At 44.9% G+C, this 18,978-nt stretch overlaps 1 protein-coding gene across 1 annotated transcript in view; it reads left to right on the top strand.

Moving 5' to 3' along the window:
- Nucleotides 1-230: 230 nt before the first annotated feature.
- LOC6587357 overlaps nt 231-18,978 on the top strand; it is a 40,270-nt gene continuing 21,522 nt past the window's right edge. The window contains exons 1-2 of the mRNA XM_002013822.2: nt 231-307; nt 5,381-6,417. Of these exons, the coding sequence (XP_002013858.1) occupies nt 6,348-6,417 (70 nt within the window). The 5' untranslated portion in view covers nt 231-307; nt 5,381-6,347. The remainder of the gene's footprint in view (nt 308-5,380; nt 6,418-18,978) is intronic.

Genomic DNA, 18,978 nt, shown 5'->3' with positions numbered 1-18,978 from the left:
TGCTTGAGAGCCATCCGTGTTTCCCTTCGTCACCCATGACATCAGCGAAGTACCTCTGCTGCGGCGCTGCCACTGCCACTGATGCAGTCGGTGGCGCTACCACTTCGGCTTGGCCACACGCTGAGCGTTGAGCCGCAGCGTCGGCGTCGGTGGCGGCCACGGCAAGTGGCCCCAGCATCAGTCTCGAAAATCCTTCTGTGCGTGCAGAGGTTGCTAACGCGCGCCCGTGCCAACGACCACGCGGCGTATACGCAACGCCACGTAGAAAAAGACGAAATTCGCGCGATAAGCGAATCTGCCCGAAAGTGTGAGTGAGTGCCCCCTTTCGTGTGGCGAGTGTCGAGTGTTTGCCCCTTGGCCGGTAGCCGGTGGCTGGTTGCTGGCCTGGTTGCTTCCCGTTTGCCGGGCGGGTCCGGGCCGCGCCGGGCCAGACTGGACCCAATGAACCATACCAGAGGCATTGAACTGTGGCTCTGCCTGACTGGACCCCCGCTCCACGGCTGTTGTGTTGTTTTTGGTTTTGGTGCTGGATGGGATCGATGGCCATCGAAAAGTCTTAACAAGTGTGAAAGGGAGGCCCTGCGGCAGCCCTTTCCGCCTGATTATGGCTGCCTTTAATGCTTCTGACAGGTTGCTGCCCCCCGCCCCTTCTTTTTTGGTGGCTCGGCTCTTCTGACCAGGGTTCAGATTTGAGCCTCCATGTTCACTTGTCTTCTCGAGTGCTGGCGAATTAATTAACATGACAATGACGAAGGTGAATTGCGTGTTTGTAAAATGCTCCAATCAGCACTCGAAAGCATTTCGAATGGGCCGTTCTTTTTTCTCTGGTGATCCCTAACAAGTCTTTCGCATTTTTCGAGGCATTCACAAGTTTTTAATTAGACCCTTTGACAAATTACCGTTCGAAACACGCCACAATGGCCCGTAATTAAATGTTTATTGTTTGCGACTTTCGGGCTTGACAAGCGGCTGTTCCTGCCCCAAGACATGCTCCACGCCAGCCGACACTCTCGGCGTGCCTGATTGAAGCCACTCGATGGCACGGATCTAAAGGAGTGAGAAGGCAGATCTAATTGTTGGCTGTCGGACGACAGGGTGTGGCGAGGCCCCACTCAAGGACTCAAGGTGCTGGGATGAGTGCTGAATGATGATATGATATCATGTCGATGACTTCCACGAAAGTTGGAGTTGGGTGAAAATTATATCACGGTTGGGTAGAATCTCTTTGAGTGAATGGATTATTTACCAAAGGGAGGAAAAACTATGGGCAAAGCTGGATTAATTATCTATAATTTCCCATAATTAACTTCTCATTGATTTGATTTCATTGCACTTCTTGGCTGCCATGGAAACCATCAGCCGAGCCATTTTTTTCTCTTTGAATTAATTTTGACTAAAGAGAAATGGGATATTTCAAGAACCTTGCCCCCTCTGTACAATCACGAAGCGATAATTTTAAAAGGCATTTAATGCCAAGATTTCCAAAAATGTAATTTCTTCTCCATACATTTGATAGCCATATATACACACTCTTCTTATCTTCAATGTATTTCACTTAATTTATTGCATGAAGGAAACTATGTATTGCATGAGTATATACTTTTATTCTACCAGAATTTATTCTTCTACTTCAACATATATACCAAAATCTATCGGGCAACTGTTTGTCTTTAATCGTTTTTTCTGTGTCTATAATTTCAATAGTTATAATAATGTATCATTTTTTAAACTGTTCCAAATATATTTCAATCAAATGTATCCCAGATCCGAATTTATTAAATATTAACCTACTCAATGGGTTTGAACAATTAGAAAAAAGTAAAGTGCATTAAATCTTTTTAAAGTTCAGGCTTCTTTTATTCTAAGATTCACTTTGCCTTCACTAAAAATTAGATCCCACTTTAAACAAAAGAATGCTATTTTTCGAACATTTAAGTGTTACGCTTGCCGCATAAGAGAGTACAATTTTGCTATGTATATTATTTATAGAATATATAAATCAATATCACATTAAATTTTCATTCTATGCTTCGTGCCGCTCCTCATAGCCTCGGGTTTGCTTTAAAGTTGTGCCATGGCAACGTGTACACAAGTCATGCTCCCCACCCTTCGACTCCCACTTTCGACTTTCCACTGCCCCATCCCATCTACATACCCAGTCCCACTCGTGCTTTTATATTTGTCTAGCATTAGGGGTGAGGACTTTCAACTGCTGCTTCTGCCTCTGCTGCTTCTGATTCTGCTGCTGCTGATTCTCCTGGTTCAAGTGTGGCCACTTAAACCCTTTTGACAATGTCAGCCATCAGGCTCAGATGATGGCGATGACGACGACGATGATGATGATGACGCTGACAAAGTGGATGATGATGATGTGGCTCAATTCAAAACAGCCGTCGCACAAGCAGCATAAAAAACAAGCGAATCGTATGCATATGTATATGAATGGTTTTGAGTGTCTTTATGTGCGGCAAGAACATTGAAATTGAAAAAAATTACCGGTCCAAATATATCATCAAACAGAAAAAGTGGCAGAGCAACGATGTGTGGACGGCTTCCACTCACTTTACCTTGGGGTTGTTGCTGCCACAAACGTATATAGATATCTAAGTATTTAGCTAATTTGCTTTCGGAGAAATAAGCTCATGAAGCTAATACATTTTTTAGGCAAACAATGCCCACGCAGAGGACAGGAATTGAAAATGAATCATTTCAAGTGAAATATTCCCTCGCAATCACTCAGATTCAAGTGGTAAATGCTTAGAGGGAGGCAGTACCCAATGCCACCATCAGGCAGCAGAAAGCAAAAAGCAGCCAGCAGTCGAGTATTTTGCAATAATAATTTATAAATGAATGAATAAAGGGCGCACAGCAGCCAAAGGCAAATAAAAATAAATAAATAAAAATGGCAATGCGGCATAAAATGTTCCGAGGAGCTGGCCCCATCCCGGTACCCGTTCCTATCCGCATCCCCATTTCCATCCCGAGTGGGGAAACGGCGGAAATGTAACTGCGACGCGTTTATTTTATTGCGTATACGCGGCGCAGCAAAGTAGGCAACAATTTGTATATGAGCCTGTGTGAGTGTGGGGTGCTTTGTATTTGCTCATGTGTGCGTGCGTACATATGCCCTGCTTGCACGAGTATGTGATGTATGTTATATGGCAGCCACAGCAGCGGCTTAACTTATTTTCCACAAAATTAAACCATCAAAAATTTGCCAACAACAATGTGGGAATAATTTATTTGACTCATGTTGGTTCTCTGCCTCATTTCCACCTCCAGCCCTTGACTCCCGCCGCCATAGAAAGCCGCACCAAAAATAAAAAAAAAACACTCACACATACAGAGTAAACACACTCACACTGAAGAACTTGCATATTCGAACGAGTACGAGCATTCATATATACATATGTATAGAGAAGGCAACAGCAGCCGCAGCACCAGCAACAAGAAGGGAAACAACAAAGACTCTGGCGTTAGTTGCGGCTATGGTTATGTTGGTGACGCTTCCGCTGCCACAAAGGACAGCCCGCACACAGACACAGATACACGCACTATAGTGCGCCTGTAACCCACTCATGCACTTGACGCCACACGCATACATCGACAGAAACAACAACAAAGCTTCCGTCTTGTTCTTTTTTGGCCCAGGAGCTGCACACTTTTTGTTGCCGAAATTAAATAAACAGAGCAGCCGGCTAAACTGCCACGCCTCCTGTGCAGGCTCTTCGCTATCCTCTTCCCGCCCTGCGATGCCGTGATGATGAATTGAGGATAATGCCGGCAGGGATTTAGGGAAAATAATGCACAAAACTCATCGCTGCTCTCGTTCTCAAGAGTATATTGTATGCCACAGTTAGAAGGAAACCTTTCGATCAGAATTAATAGCCATCATTGAAGATCATCACTAAGATCTCAAAGACTAAAGCCGTTCAAGTTTGAATACCCTTTCATTCAACAATCATTGGAAGCGGAAAATTGCTCAATGCCTCTCCAGATCAAATATGATTTAATGATTACATATTAATATGTAAATATATCCATACCGATATCATATCTGCAGATTCAACCACTGAATACCAGGTACCTCGTTGTCGAGGCACTCGAGTATTTTTCCAGCCTCCTCCCCGAACTTGGCTTTGAAAAGAGTTAAGCGTTTATTTATTTACATACATTTTCGTGCTCGTTGTTCATTTTGCCCTTTTTCCCTTTTCCGATCTCTCCACTGCTCGTGTTGGCCCGCGGGCTCTGTTTATTAAGTCTCGAGTGGCAAGTCCCACTCCTACTCCTACTCCTACTCCTACTCCTACTCCTACTCCTAGTGCGAGTGCCAGTCCGAGTCCTAGTCACACTCCCACTGTTAGGCCATGTCCAAGTCAAACTTGGTGTTGTTGTTGCTGCTGCCGTTGCCTTTGGCTTAAACACAGCCAATTTCATGCAAAGTTGGATGCGCCCCACGTCGCTGTCCGCCACGTCCGTGATGGATGACTTTTGACGCCAGGCAACGTTTGGCGGCCAATTTGATTTGCGCCACACAGGCCAGACCAACTGGGTCTAAGGCTGAGGCTGAGTGTGAGGCCCAGGCCCAGGCCCAGGCATAGGCACAGGCTGAGGGCTTGCCAACGCCTGCAGCATACATCTGTCGATTTGTCAGACAGTTGGCGTCACAGTAGAATTTCTGTGCAGGCTTGGGAAGCTGGGGAGCGGCCCCAAAGTAGCCGGCAGTGTATTACAGATTGAGTTTTGAATTGTTAGCATTTTTGTGTGCCGGAGCAGCAGCGATGGATAACAAAGTAAGGGCGGCGGTGGCACAAGATGAATGTGTTGCCTAACTGGCAGACAATAGACCGATAATACAGCATTGAAGCTTAAAAGCCGTTTAAAGTCAGATGTAGAATGCATAAGAGATACTTCTTAATATGTAAATCAGCTTGTATGTGGACTTACGTCTCCTATTCTATAAGATGTGGTTCTAAGTAATGGTTAAGCCCATTGTAGATCTTCCTAATACAGAACTTCAGATGTATCAGAGAAGGTACGAGAAAATGGTACTTCTGGGGATAAGGGGATAGACCCGAGATGGCACAATAAATTGGAGTACTTATATGCATATGTAGGATGTAAAATATAAACGTTGGGTAACTTTTCGACAAGAAATAGGAACTTTCTTTTTATTATTTAGTACCAAAACATTTTCGTGATGAACAGGCCCAGATCTTGTAAGAATCTCTTCACTGACCTGACCTCGCTCACCGTTTATGAAAGCTGGCTTGTTTAATACATTAATCTGGTTAGCGAAGTGTTTTCATATCCACAGTGTTTTGGTTACCCTTTACCACCTGTCATAGCAAATTAAATCAGAGCCCGAAGCTGGATTTAGCTTCAGCAGTCCTTTACTCTGCCTTAGTCCCGATCAACTGTTCCGCTTCCATGTGGCTCGCTCTGTGGCAGCTCGCTTAGCACAAAGACAATCCGCCTGACGTATACGCCACATGGGTCGCGCGTGACACGGCAGCAGCAAGCTGCGTGCTCCTGGGAGGCCCAAACCCACACCCAAGCCATCCTGCCACCTGCTGTCTGGCCTGTCCCGACTTTAAGCCAATGCTAAGGCGGGCCTGTGCCAATGTCTGAAAGTCGACGAGACAGACATAAATTCCGAGAACATAACAGTATCTGGGGCAGAGCAAAGCAGAGGCAGCAGCAGCCATAACAACAGCAACAGCTCCGAGCGGAGCGGAGAACGATAAATCTTTAACGTGGATTTTGCATGTAAGCTAGCAAAAGTCTCCGCCACGGGATGATGCATGAGCCGAGCCGGGAATTTAATATGCACGCTCTCGCTCCCGCTCCCCAGTGCCATAAGCAACTTCTTGTTTAAATACTGCAGAACCGGAGCTGGCAGCAGTGAAAGTGCAGCGTTAATTTGCCCAATAAAATGCAGCCTGGAACACCCATCGTCCCAACCATGAGGAACTAGCGTTGCGGCCATAAATATCAGCAGCAGCCCCCGAGCAGGGAAAAGAACCATTCGTGACAAGACAAAGAAAGAAGGAAAGACGTCGGGGAAAGCCAGGGGACCGCAGCAGGGAGCGTGCCGCATTTAGAGGCAGTCAAACTGCCAGCCGTCGGGCACATCGCTTCCTGCCTTCTGCTCCTGCCTTCCGCTGATGGTGCTGCTCCAGCTCTGAGCCGAGCATTTCCGTTTCTTATCGCGGCAATGTAAACGCGTTTCCGTTTAATGCTCAGCATCGGCATCAGGCACACCCACAGTTCCAGTCGCAGTCTGGGAGCGACATTAAACTAGAAGCTCTGGTCTGGATTACAAGTAAATTGGAAAGGATTTGAAGATGAGCCCGCAGTCGGCGGTGGTGCTGATGCTGCGTCTGCTCGGCGCCCTGCTTCTGGCCACTTTTAATGGTAAGTAGGCTGAATCGTAGCTTGATATTTATGAACACGATTAGCAGTAAGTCCCCCCTGGCCCGCCCATAAATGTCATAAGCGCCGGGCTATCGCCAGAGCTGCGATTTATATTCGCAAGCGATTTATTTGCACAACTATTTACGAGCCCTCGCTTCAGCATCGGTGGCAGCCACGGTGGCAGCAGTGCAGCAGTGCAGCAGCTACATCAGCGCCAGTGGCAACAATTCAATAAATGCTGCAATTTGCACCGACAACAACCATAAATTTATCTTAAATGAACAAACATTTTTCTTGCAGCTTTGCCGCCTGCCTGGCAAATAAAATTCGATATGCAAAAGGCTTATCGTTGCCACAAAAGGCAGCAGCAACAACTATAATAAGTAATAACTAAAGCCCCGCACACACACCCCGACACCATTGCAATGCATTTCGATTCGTTGTACATAAGGGCCTAGTGCATAAAGGTCCCATAAAAATAGTATCGAAGGGGAAAACTATAGCCATCTCAGCAAGTAAATTACGGAATTTGGTGAAGCATATTTGTCAAAATAATGTACATTTGTTTGCATTGAAGAGTCTCATATTTCATGTGCAAAGTGAAATATCTTAAATAAAAGGGAATAGCTCGGGCCAAAGAATGATGGATGGCGAAAATGTAAAGTTTCAATCAAAAGGCTGCCATGAAAAATTGGAAATAAATTGCTGGATAATCTGAAAAGTCAACGTATGTACATATATATGTGCGTCGGTCAGAAAACAAAGGAATTTTCTTCATCTATGTTTTTGATAAATGCTATCTAACTTAATAAATATGATACATGTGTTTTGCAAACATTAATCAGCAGCTTAACAATTAGAAGAAATATAAGCAAAAAAGGGTGCATAAAGCAAACTTTTGGTAATGCCAATTTAAATTTAATTATTCAGCAAAATATTCGTAGTTCTATACCGAAAGTCGGACACGACTCTCGCCTCTACAAAGAGCACATTATATGCAATATATAAATAAAATCTTCCTCATACTTAGAATTCGCAAAACACCATAAAAATCGTTTTGACCTTAATAAATTCTACTCGGAATCTGCTATGCGGATATCCACAAAAATGTATGGATTCAAAAGAGAATTGTGCGACCTTTCAAAGGATGTTGGTTTAGTGTGGATAGAGTGGATATCCCTGATATATAGAGCGACCCAAAGTTGAAATTTTCCACCATTTTAAATATTTCCTAAACTTGCATTATTTGTTTAACCTTTGTTTTGTAGGGTAGCGGCTTTCATTGAGTATATTGAATGAACTGTGCCTTACAATCACGTACATGTGATATGCCAATAAACAGATTTGAAACAATTAGGTCAACTTAAAAAAAAAACGTAACATTTTGAACAAAGGGTCGAGTAGGCATCTTCATCCTCATAGAAAATACCTCATACCTTACAGTTTTATTATGAAGTGGAACTTAAAAACCTTCTCTCTCTGAAGCAGTAAAACAAAAATATTTGAATTTTTCCGAAATGGTCTATAAGCAGAGATTTTCGGGTACTTATATGTTTGCTTTCCACGAGTATGCATGGTGAAGTAGAAATCCCCAAGAGGGGACCCCCGGCGGGATATATGAAAATATTTGCATGTGGAATACAATATTTTGATTTCGCTCTGGTCGCGCGCACTGCACGAGCCCAATAAAAATATGTCAAATGCAAATTATGCATATACTCGTAAATAAGAATAAATATATGAATCAACAAATAAATATGTCACATAAAAAGAGATATGCCCCACTTCCACATCCACCCGCGGCACTGCCACCGCCAGCATCTTTGTGTAAAAGTCAATTTGCTGTCGCCGCCCAAAAGTCGCGAGTGTCATAAACATGGCGGAATGTGCGTGAAGCCGCAGCGCCGCCCCGCGGCATGAGGCAGGCAAATAAATAAAAATCGAGCGTGAGAGCGGAAAATGCAAAATAATTGCATATTTATGTGAGCCCGACCACTGCTGCAGAGCATCGGAGTATCCGTGGAGCAGGGCACCAAAGGAGCTGCTGCGGGACGAGTGCAGCCATAAATCCCAGTCGAGTTGCTTCTTTTAATATGGCCCGAAATGCGCAAATGTCTGACTGCTCGTAACATTCGCCGGGCAGACGTCATCGTCGTCGCTGGCCTGACGGGCAGGAATTTATTTCAATTAAATAGCTGCGCATTCAGGCATTTACTCAAAGAAAAGCCATTTCAAGGACAAGCCAAGCAAGCAGGCAGCAGAACACTGAAATTCACTTGAATCCGATGGCTGAAATGCTAAACTTTGGAGCCCTTGGAACCGCCGCAACAATACCACACAACAACTTCCGAGGAATCTAAAAATATAGACACTTTCATTACAGTTCTGGGAAGAACCAATCTCCCCTATACGACCAAACACAGAATGGGGTTACATGTGCACTTAAGAATGGTTCATACACATTACCATATTAGATTGTGGCTTTCTTTTTAAATCATTTTCTATTGTACGTCAGTGGAATGTATGACACTGACTGAACAATGGATCAAGTTTTAATATTTATCAATAATTTCTACCAATTCAGCTTCAAGCTTACACTGATGCCTCACTATTTGTAAGTTTTTTTTCCAGTTCGAGATGCCCAATCACGAGGTTTCTCATTCAATTGTTCCAGTTAAATCGGAATAACAGAAATATTTGTAAGAAGCACACTCAAGTGGGTCGCCTTTCCGCACATTTCAAATTTAATGCTTTGAAAGGACCTTAAAGATTAATATGAACTGACCGACGATTGATTGCACAACAAACAGCTCCCATGCCTCGCCTTTATGCAACACCCACAGCATCCAGAGCACCCACAGCACACAAAGCCAACGAAATTAACTAAAAATCAGTCAAGAGAATGAATGGGAGCGTTTTATCTGGTCGCTGGTCTTTGTCCTTTATCTTTGTCCGCTGCGGCGGAAGAGGAAGCGCGTTTGATAATGATAATAATAATAATGCCAACACTTGTCCATTGTTTTAGTCGCTGGCAAAAGCAGCAGCGGCAACAACAAGATGACACTTTAATAGCGCCACTGCGGAACTAAACAAAAACCAAAATCAGCGAAGAGTGGAAGTGGAAGTGGAAGGAGATTGGAGAAAGGCGAAAGCCGAAAGGAGGGTTCGTCGACTGCCGCCAGCTGTCATAATGAAACTGTCAAGGACAATGGGGGCGAACGGAAACACAAAGTATACGTGTGCCCCACCCACCATACCACTACACCACTACACCAGAACACCTCCCCCAACCACTCGCCATCCGCCACTTTCCGGTGTCGGGGTCGGGTCCCAGTTTTGCGATAAAAGCGACAAACGAAATGCTGTCTGACGGGCAGAGGCCATTTATAAGAGCATCAGTTACAATAACACTGCTGCTGGACCAGGACCAGCAGCAGAAGCAGTAGGAGAAGGCGCAGGGCGTGGCTGGAACGGTCCGTCCCCGGCTTTAACAAAAGCCGGGGCCATTGTCATAAATTAAAAATGAGGAAGTGTATGAAAATAAACAAAAAGCAAACAGCCGCATGGAACCAAAGCTCCAGCCGCAGCGGAAATACAAAAAGCGTTGATAAATAAATTTCTAACAATGCACACACACAGACACACACACACACATAGCGAGCAGGGGACCAGAGTCAAATTCCACCGCAGACGAGGCAGAAGCAGAGGCGGGAACTGAGCACAGTCCAAGATAAGCAAGAGCCGAGTCAACGTCAACGCCTTCGCCTTCTCCTGCGCCTTATGCCTAGGTCAAGATTTGAGACTACTCGAAACACTTAAAGCACTTTTCGTGGCCCTTAAAGCTACTCCAATACTGCCAGCCATCCTCGTGCCTGGTGTTTGGTCGGCACCATGCGATATTCAACGCGTGCCACAAATTCGGAGGACGCGCGTATTCCGTAAATGTGCTTTATGGGTCGCAGCAGCCACAGCGACGCACTCACATGCCCTGTGCTCATCCATCCTGCCACAATTTGTGTCTGGCAGGGTCGCACATGCCACTGCAGCAGCAGCAGCAGCAGCAGCAGCAGCAAGAGCCAGCCAGACCAGCTCACCAGCGAGCTCTTGCCAAGCACTGGCCAGCACCAATGGCCAAAGCCGTTGCGGCTCTGATGGAATTTATGAAAATACACTGTCTGGAAGACCAGCCAAAACAAATACACTCACTCACATTCCAACTGGAAGAGTCGACCAACCGATGCTCTTTCCGTTTTATCTTAATTTAGTAAAATTACTGAAATAGGAAACAGTTCTGCGAAATAATTTCAGTTTGCCATAAATCCATCTAAAATGGGTAAAAATGGGTTCCTTCTATACAAACCACAGAGCTAAAAGATACATAGTTGGCCTCTAATCAGAACGAAACATCACCTTAATTAAAAATATGTTGATCAACAACTCCAAACTATTTATAATATTGTATAATTTATTCATGAAATAATCTCTCAACGTTCGAAAGCATTTAAAGGCAAGGCCAGGCTACCCCCCAAGTAATAAACTCATTCGCTCCAACCGAAAATGGGTCTGCGTACTGGGTAACCAAATACCAACAGCCATAGAGCACAGCCCCAACCTCAGTTTCAGTTTTAGCCCCGGCTTCAGGCGCATCCATTCGACGACAGTTTCCGTTCTGCTACGCTCTGACGGGGACCGTTGACCAGATCCCAGCATTTTATTTTATATTATGTACAAGATTTCGTTTCGTTTTTATTTGACTTGTTTTTTGTGGCTTTTTCGGCTTGCCCGGCACGTGCAGTTTTAGTCGTTGCTTAGCCGTGGTAGGTGGCTGTGGCTTGCTGTAGATTTTCACTCTAGATGGGACCGACTCGGCTTTATTTTTGGCTTTTGGCTTTCGGCATCTGTTTAAATTAAAGATTATGCACAAGTAAAAAAGGGGCCGAGGAACCAGGCGGGACGGGAGCCGGGCGAATCTGGCATTCAAAATTTAAATATGTGAACAAAGGACGACCTTGGCACCACGTGGCGTATGATGGATTTGGGACTGTGACGTCAATGCGAGCGGAATCAGACGCTCTCCTTTTGTTCGGCATCGTGTAAACAGGCAAAATGCTGCACATTGTCGCTCGAATACAAAGAGCACAATAATTGTAATCATAATAAGCCATTTAGCACTTCAGCCTCCCCTCTCTGCCTTTGCCTGCATATTTATAATTCATATTCATATTGTTAATTCTTTGAGCACTCACCCACTTAGCCCCTCGGAAAGCCCTCTTCCGAGCTTCAGGCCCTGAGCTCCGAGCCGAGGGCAGCTGCCATAAAAGCATCATAAACATTTTACAGCAGTTGCAGCTGCAGCAGGAAACAGCGCCAGCAACGGAAACAGTCCCAGCACCAGCACCAGGACCAGGACCAGGACCAGGACCAACCAGTCCTCCCCCCATCATAATTGCAGTCAGCCATTCCACATTTTGGCCTAGTCCCCGAGCGGATGGCTGAGGGAATTAGGACGGCTTTGGCCCTATTGTCGAAAAGTGTGTGTAGAAGGTTCTTCAAGCATTTAAGCCGGGGACACTTTCCGAGCCGAGTGTTTGTTCTATTTTTTAGTGGGCCCTTTGATCCCGTTGCAAATATTTAAATAGGCTTAAAATAGGCTCCCCTCTCCCAAATTCCTCGAAATAGCACACCATGCATAGGTTTTATTGAAGATTCTTTCTGGGTACTCGTCTGAGTCGATGCCAATGATGATTGAGATAATAAAAACTTGCTCCGTGCATACAAATCGGTATGTGATTGGCCTTGTACGGTATAGGGTATCTGGGCAATTCTGCGAACAGCCCTCGCTCCCATTGTTCCACCGCTTGTTAGCCTCAGGTGTAAATTACAAATCTGAGCAGAGCATAATGAATGAGCCCGTCGAGCCGTACTGGCAAAAGAGGCGACTAAATGAAATGAAATCGCAGTGAAAACGCTTTCATTAAACATGCCAGAATGGGAGGTGCAAAAGTTTTCCGTTTCCCATTTTCTGGAGGGGGAGGCCGAGGTGGAGACGGAGATGGAGATGGAGGCAGCGCGACAAACTGCGGCCAAGTTGATTAGAAAGCGGAGGAGAGAGTCTCGCCTGGGACTGTCAGGCAGGCAGGCAGGCAGGCAGGCGGCAGCCTAATGAAAAACTTGGAAATTTACGGTCAACGAGTTGTCAAAGCGGCGTACAAAGCGCCACCACTCCAGGACCAGGAACAGGAGCAGGACCAGCACTGGGACCAGCAAGGCTATGCCCATAGTTTCAGACGCCAAGTCAAACAATTAAGCCGGGCCATGTTCCAATGGGCAGGCAGGGAATCAGGAGGCACGGGGAACGGGGCATGGGGCAGAAGGCGGTTTAAATAAATAATTGCCATCGAAATTAAGCAATGGGCAGCGTGGTACAAGGGGACCTGCTGATGGGAACTGAAAACTGGGCGTTGTAATCTCGTCGGACCAGGACGAGCAAGGAACGAGGAAAAAGCGACGACGTCGAGGACATGGCGACAAGGTAATGCGCGGACACGGACACGGAAGCGACTCTGGGGCACAGCGATAGCAGGAGTAATGACAGGAAGTCCTGATAAAGGAGACAAAGAAAACGCATGCATTAACACAGATAGCGGCCAGGCGAAAAAGCTGACACTGAAGGGCAGAAAAGAGGAAGCGGAGAGCGGTGGAGCTGGATGTGGAGCTGGAGGGACAGTTGGCAAAAGGTTCATTAGCGCTGATCGAGAGGCTCCCCCAAATGGCGGAAACAGGCAGGCCAAATGAGCCCTCTGATATGGCTCTATCCGAGGGAGTGGGTATCCTTTTCTGGACAATGCCCAAGAGGAGGCCGCACATGCACATGGGGCCCCACACGCTCCTGAAACGAGTATTCACTAACTCATTAATAATTATAGCCTCATCGGAAATGGCGGGCTGCTATGCCAAAAAGCAAATATTAAATTGCAATCAAATGTTGCCTCAATTTTAATGCGAGCCGCAAAAACCTTTTAGGCCCATGCCCAATACTCTGAAACCCCCCGGAGCAAATGGCAAAGGTTAATGCCAGTGCGGCACATTTGAAAAGGGATTACAACACAATTTAGTGCTAGAGAAGGCAATGTGAGACCATACGACGTAACACAATGAATACAGAAAAAACAAAAGAGTTATAGTAACCAAAAAAACAGCATCTAATCCTGAAGTGCACAAGAAATCAAGTCTTACATCCTTTACGATGATCCTACCTTTCCATAGCCCATTTCCATTGTAAAGTTTGCCAGATGGCAGAGGTCGGAGGCTAATTGCCAGTTCGTCAGCACAGATTTCGTGACAATCGCATCTGTCACGTGCTCATCTCTAGCTTACACACACACACAGCAAGGCAGCAAGGGACGTACATATGGGTTCACGGACATTTTGGCGACCCAATCTTGATGCTATCATCAATTGTCAAATAACCAACTGTGTGAGATTTGCGCACCAGCTGTGGCCAGAAGCGTTGAAGCATTCATGGCACTGCAAATCAACGGACAGAGACGCAGACACATGCTCATATGGCCATGCCACCATCTCACTCAGGCACACGCACACGCTCACGAGATAGGGACACACCCATATGGGACTCCGTCCTCTCCCCCAGAACAGCTCACTTTGTGGGTTATTTGTTTTGGTCATACGCTCATTTCGCCCGTGCTAGGGAAATCGAATGCAGGAGTGACCCAAAAGCTTAGGGAAACCAAAAAAAAAGCGGAGGGGAGAGCAAAAAAGGACCAGAAAGTAGGGAAAAGGCAAAAAGGTTCGACTAAACGAATCCTTGAACAAATCGAGAAGTGCACAAAAATCAAGAGCAGCAGAGTAAACAAACGAAAGGGGAACCGCAAATGTACAACGGACATCAAGCTACCAAAACCGAATCATGGCCAAAGGTTGTATCTCCTGCTCCTCTGACTCTGACTCTGCCCATCCCCATCCCCATCTCCATCCTTATCCTTATCCTTCCACAGCTCCTGTTTGTGCTGCTGCCAAAAACCCAAACGACGAGCAACCAGAAACCAGCAACGAGCAACGAGCTGAGCAATCGTAAATCTTCTTATGTGCAGCAGCATTTTAACGATAATTTGCTTTATTGGAGCAGTTTAGATTTGGCCAGCGGAGCGGGCCGTACCACCAATCAACCGACAACTGGAGCGTACCCGTGTGTCCATACTCCGGTCTTCACACTCCCCCTCTCCCACTCCCCTAATGCCCCTGCCTAATCCTTCCAGGAGGGAGCTGGTTGAATAGTTTTTGGCATCCCCTTTGAATGTTTGGACCGTTTCCGTTTAAATGGTTTTTATAGCAAATTTATGTAGAGGAAAACACTTTTAAGGTTGACCGAAAGGACATACGCAGAAATCCATAAAAATAGCTTGGTCGCAACACACATGCGACACAAGGCCCAAGCTCGAACCAGACCCAGACCCAGACTCAGACCCGTGCCGGTCATTCGTGTTCCCCGTTCGGCGACTGCCGTTTAAGGTGTGAACAAAGATTTGCCACTTTTGCTGGTCATTTGGTCCTGGTTTCGGTCTCGGTCTGTGTCTGGGTCTGGGTCTCAGCTTGGTCCCTGACCGGTGCCGGTGCCTCAATATGTGCCATGAATAATGGCCGGGCAAATTGCTCAGCAGCTTTCGAGCTAACTGGATTGCAGCAAATTGCCCAGTTGACCAGACTGCCACACTGCAGTCAGACAACCTGCTAATGTTTCGTCGCTTCTGGTCCTCCAATTGCGCTATGCGAGGGTGGGTAGTGTTGTAAAAATGTTACCACATCATTTGCAGTAATTACCTCGTCACTTAGAAATTGACTTTGAAAAGGTACACACATATATATATATATGTACTGTCAGCGATGACTTGTCACCTAAGTCGGAGCTCGAGCTGCTGATGGCTTTCAGCTTAAGCAATTGTATGTTAATTATGTCAAGTGCTCTGTGGCGGACTGCAAGAATAAAGGGTCGAGCGTCAGGCTTAACCTGTCACAGTAAAGACACGAAGTTCTTATTTGATTTGATTGATTTCTGAGGATTGCAGAATGTCATAAAGCCAAGATGCGTATCATTCATTCTTAATTCTACTCCAACTACAGCCTACGTCTCTGTCTGTCTAAGTGTAATAACTCAATTCAAATGCGTTCGACCGCATTTAATTAAAATATTTTATTAATTTATATCACCAAAACAGGCCACAGCCATATAATGTGAAAAATGACAGAGCTTCAGAAGCCACATAAATTCACAGCAAAAACAAGAATACAAAAACAGTAGGGATATACTTTAATTACATTTCTTTATAAAAGCCGAGTTGGCAGCGCACTTGGCCAAACCATTATTTAAATATATAAATAAATTACAATTTTACATTAAGCCAAAAAGGAAATTCCATGTAAATTTAAATCTCATACGACCCATCACACATTCTCTCTCTGGCAAAAATGACAAAAGGAATATGAAAACTACCGTTGAGGAGTCTTTTTTGGTCTTTCATATCTTCTCTGACTTCTATTAAGAATTAATTCATTGCATTCTTTCACTGAGAAAAAGTTTCATTCCAACAACAAATGAATTACGTGAGCCAGAGCATAACTTCTTTTCTCGGCCATTCTGCAAGAGGATCAATATCTCTATTGACCTATCCTTGAATATTTTGCGGATGCATGATTCTGAGTGACTTTTTCCCTCAGTGTTTCTTAAACTTACACTCTGCATGCCGCGTCCTCGGAGGCGTCCAGTGTTGACATTCCATTCATAATAAAGAAATCTCCGTGTTTGCCAAGGAGCTATATACGAACAAGGGTGAGACTCAAGCGTAGTCCGAGTAAATATTCCCTTTGTTACATTCCCTACGTTGCCTTCCACTCCGCTATTGCTGTTGCTGTTCGTCCTTTCGATGCACTGTACTGCTATTGCAAGAAATTTTCTTTGCCGACCCTGGGATTGGATTATGTTAAGCATTCTGCCAGTCGTACTTATTTTTCACCCACCCATATGGAGCGAGGGTTATTTCAGTGGTACTCTGTATTTTTTATAAATCTCATACTACCCATAGCCCAGCCGTTACTAAATTTCCACTGTTCCTCTTCGACTTGTGGAACTGCTGAAGCTTCCCTTGCGCTGGCTCGAATTGCCTTGAGGCAGGTTTGGTCGAGTCTGGTCTGGCCTTTCGCCGGCATAAATGTCAACCACTGTGTGTTATTGTTGTTGCTGTTAGCGTTGTAGCAGCCACTGTGGTGGTGCCACTGCTCTCGTTGTTGCTGCTGCAGCTGCTACTGCTGCAAGTGTGACTGCGGCTCTTGCTGTCAACAATGCCTGACGCCAACAATGTGACCGCCGTGCCATGGGCACTTCCTAGCGCCAAGACTTTACCACCGAGGGCCACTCAAACTTCCACAGTCACACACACAGTCTCGCTCGCAAACACTCCCTTCCAACACATGTTGCGTATACGCCACGTGTGTCTCACTGCGGCAGTTGTAATTGTAATTATTTTCGCTATTCGCCCAGATTTGTTAAGTCATTAGGCAACAGGTCGGTAGCAGCAATATTACACGTAGTTCTCCCTCAGTGGGGCACATCATATTATGGGATTGGGTGTGATGAAGGCGCTCGTATTCTGCTTGACTTCTCTTCACAGCCAACGCACAGTGGGGTCTTCGGCCATTTCCATGAAACGTGATAAATTTAAAAGATAAATCTTTCAAAATTTAATCTGCCTTTGAACATGCAATATTATAAAAGTGGACAAATACAATTTATCATTGTACAATGAAAAAATTATCAACTTTGAATGATTAAAAAACAAATTTTCTTAAGATTTTCAAAAGTCTTGCGTATATTCAAATTATCTAAAGGGCTTACTCAGGAAGTGACTTTTTCCACCTCTTTTCGGTTGCGGCCCCACTGTGCGCCGTCGCCGTCCCCTTGGGATGGCATAATTAAATTCATTTATGCGCGACCCCTCGAAGTGCCAACTTTGGCCATAAAAACCCAAAATAACCATAATAATGATAATAATATCAATAACAACGAGAATTACTTGGCGATAGTTGAGCGCGCTTCATAAAAACCAGCTGTTAATATTTTTCCATTTTCATATCAACGTTTGTGGATATATGTACATTAGATAGAGAAAGACAGACATCGACTGAGAAAGAGAGAGAGAGCAAGACTGAGAGGAGGACAAAATATAAATTTTTGCAGTCTGCGGTGCCATAAACTGCACATCAGGCAAATGTTAATGAGCGTATAAAAAATTTAACCCTCCGCTTAACGAGGCATCTATTGCAAATTGATTCATAAACAATTAGTTGATCAGACCACTTAAAGTTGGGCCAATGCCATCAAAATTCGGCTAAGAAAATAAAATAAGTGGTTCTCTATCTAGAAACAATTTCGATGGTGAGGGCAGAGGCAGAGGATATATTATTCCCTCAATTTCATATGACAGTTCCAAAAATTGTTATCAGAGTTAAAAACCCAGCCAACTCTCTCCTTTTCGATAGAGGTTAATTGTATTAATCAGCTCAAATTTGTATATTTTAGTTCAAGAAATTACAGATGAGTCAATGCAAAACAATTGAACATTTTTTATTTTTAAATGCAAATTTGAATAGTACGAAACCTATCTATAGAGATAAACGGAAATACATTTTCTTATTGACCAATTTACTGGATTTTCGCATGATGCAAATCCAAGAATTATTCACAAGGGAGGGGAGGCCTGCTTGAATAAAGATTTTATTCAATAATTATTCCCCTGCAATAATCATTTTAAATATTTCATCCTTTGCTCTACTTTTAGTCGCACAGCCTTCACGGACCTATATAACTGAAGCACTTGGGTTTTTTTACTCCCTCACTTGTCCTGTGCTAAATCATTGTTACCCCGCTCCGCTTAAAGTTGATCCTTTCCATTTATCAATGGCAGCTCCTTGGAGCGCTCTCTGCGAAATATGATTTATGTGTCCCGGGGCGCTTGACTACCCGAACCGGATGAGGGTAGGGGGAGGACCGCTTGAACTGTCGAAAGTTGTAAGTGTTGCCAAAGCAGCTTTCTGTTGCTACTAAACGAAATCGAAATCGAAATCGAATGCCAACCTAATGGCCGTTGGGCAGACAGCGCGCATAATTTTACACGCAGACGGCCGGATGGATAGACGGCTCGTTTGTCTGGCAATAGTTGCTCCGTTTTGCTCCTCTTTTCTGTTTCCTCTCGTCTCTCTCTCTCTCTCTCTCTCTCTCACTCTCTATTAGCACGAAGAAAATTTGAAATTATAATTCCGTCCGGCTAGGCGGCAAACTTCTGCTGCCCTCCGCCATCCGCCGTCCGCCGTCCACCGTCCACCGTCGGGTGTCCGCTGTCTGGCATGGCTCAGTTGGCGTTGGCGCCGACCCATAAATATAAATTTGATTTTTTATTCAGGCTTTGATATGTGAACACCAACACTTTGGCCAACTTTTCGCATCTCATCCAGCCTCGGATCATGTTACAGCTGTCAAAACTAACAGAGCCC

Source organism: Drosophila persimilis, unplaced genomic scaffold (assembly GCF_003286085.1).
Source record: "Drosophila persimilis strain 14011-0111.01,24,50 unplaced genomic scaffold, DperRS2 tig00000000-arrow-pilon, whole genome shotgun sequence".
Taxonomy (NCBI): domain Eukaryota; kingdom Metazoa; phylum Arthropoda; class Insecta; order Diptera; family Drosophilidae; genus Drosophila; species Drosophila persimilis.
This window is presented reverse-complemented; position numbering and strand designations above follow the sequence as displayed.